Raw genomic sequence first — 2,188 nt, forward strand, 5'->3', positions numbered from 1 at the left:
CATGGTGGTCTAGCTTCAATTGACTCATGATTTCAACTATGTAAAGTCTATAATAAGTACTGACTTACCTGATTCTCGTAAGAAAGGAATTTCATTGGTTATCTAGTGGAGCCATTTCAAACTTTGCTAGTTAGTTAGATTGTTTCATTGAAATGTTTATTGATCTGATAAATCATTTTTCAGGAAATTTTATACATTTTCGTTACATAATCCACTAGTATACGTAAAGAAACGGAACATCTCTCATAATATTTAATGAAGTGTATTTGCTTAAGCAAGTGTGTTCCTGTCATTGCTGTAGAAATCCCTAAATATTAAACTCAAATATTCATTAAGTGCATACTGCGCGTATTGCCTCGATATAGCCTTAATTTAAAAGCATTGTGGCTAGCAGTGGAATCCAGGACGCGCGTTTCGTCCTATTTGTTTTTTACATTTGTTTATTAGTACATCCTAGCAATAAATCAATTATCAGCTAGTAGATTTTGAAAAAAAATTTTGTTGTGTGATGTGAAACATTCGTAGTTTAGGAAGATGATTCTGGGGTTGTGTTCTCGAGATTACGTCAGGCTAAGGGTGAAGGTGATCGGAAAATATGTAATGACTGCTCAGGTATCAACAATAGTGGTTAAAATCAAATGTCGACAGGAATAGCTGTTACGGATATTTAAAGATGTTCAAATAGCTTGCTTCCGTTGGAATTTTGTGTTGTTCATGTCATTTAGAAAGATAATGAAGGCTTCGCGACAAAGCTACCTTGCTCAGGGAAGGCATCTCTACAAAAATAAATGTACGTTTTTTCAAACTGCATTTCCGATTCCTAATTATAATGGATTGTGATTTAAGAAACCTGAACACTCATAGTCAAACCCGAACTATATGCTGTTTAGTTTGATATCAATTCTTATTAACTACCATTAGTTTTATTACTGTCCAGGTGGAAATATAAACACTGAAGTTCACGGACGATTCCTAAATAAGAGAATTTGATTGCGAGTTACCATTAAAACTTTGCTTGAAAATTCTCATATTAATTTGATAAAACGCTCTGCATGCCCCCGTCAAGCAAGCACTAGTTACTCATTTAATTTTTAGTGAATGTATTTCATGGAGACTATTAGATTTCATAGTTTACTTCAAGGACTGAATTTAACTGAACAATAATTAAAAACCAGAAACATTGAATAAATACTCAACCCTAATGTACAACCTTTGCACATACATGATCTTACTATAAATCAAACACAAGAACTTCAGTTCTCTCATAGAATTTCAACCAATTCACAATATTCCTCAGTCATCATACAATTACCTCCATTCCAACATGAGTGAATTCCATATAGTTAAGATCATGAGTCAATTGAAGCTAGACAACCAGGGAAAACCTGGAAGCACTGCTTGACGGCCGTTTCGTCCTATTGTGGGACTTCTTGGCAGTGCGCATCCACGACTGTAGAAAATTACTAAAACCTTCACAAAACCCCCTTCTGATAATAATCATATGCTCACTAGTGACTGGCTCCATGAGGTATTTCCTAGAGTTCTAGTGAGAAGCAGTGACCGATGGAGTTCAAACCACGTCTGTTGTGAGATATCAACTCACTGAAGACATTGGTGAATGGTTGCTCAACTTCGTGGATTGGTTGAAGTTAGATATTAACACCGTTGTATACCGTCCGGTTCAGTGGTCCATCGGTTAAGCACTCGCACGCGAGACTGATAGGCCCTGGGTTGGAAACTCTCAGATGTGGGATCGTGGGTGCGCACTGCGAAGGAGTCCCACAATAGTATGAAACGTTCGTTCAGTGCTTCCAGGTTTTCCACGGTTTTCTAGCTTTAATTGACTAATGATTTCAACTATATAAAATCACTAAAATTTCCACAAAACCCCATTGTGTTAATAAGTGAATTCCACCGGTCACAGTTCGACACAGGCACACCGGGAATAGTCCTCTCAAAATTATTCATTATTGAGCTCATTATTATTATTATTATAAAATCTATTTAATTTATTCATCTATAGTAGCTTTCTTTTATCTAATTTCTTTTCTCATTATATGGATCATATTCTTTTACTTTTTTTCTCTAAAATCGATTGAGTACAAATAATTATTCTAGTTAACGGAAAACTAATTAAAGTAAATCTAAGAAAAAAATACCTTTTTTTCTGTCTTTTTTCTAAAAAAAA

General features: G+C 35.0%; 1 protein-coding gene across 1 annotated transcript in view; it reads left to right on the forward strand.

The window, feature by feature from the left end:
• Nucleotides 1-600: 600 nt before the first annotated feature.
• Nucleotides 601-2,188, forward strand: part of Smp_149400 (putative pc3-like endoprotease variant B) — a gene marked incomplete at both ends in the record, with an annotated part of 35,739 nt that continues 34,151 nt past the window's right edge. Inside the window, one exon of the mRNA XM_018798352.1 lies at nt 601-612. Coding sequence (XP_018653303.1) covers nt 601-612 — 12 coding nt within the window. The remainder of the gene's footprint in view (nt 613-2,188) is intronic.

Source organism: Schistosoma mansoni, chromosome 6 (assembly GCF_000237925.1).
Source record: "Schistosoma mansoni strain Puerto Rico chromosome 6, complete genome".
NCBI classification, from domain to species: domain Eukaryota; kingdom Metazoa; phylum Platyhelminthes; class Trematoda; order Strigeidida; family Schistosomatidae; genus Schistosoma; species Schistosoma mansoni.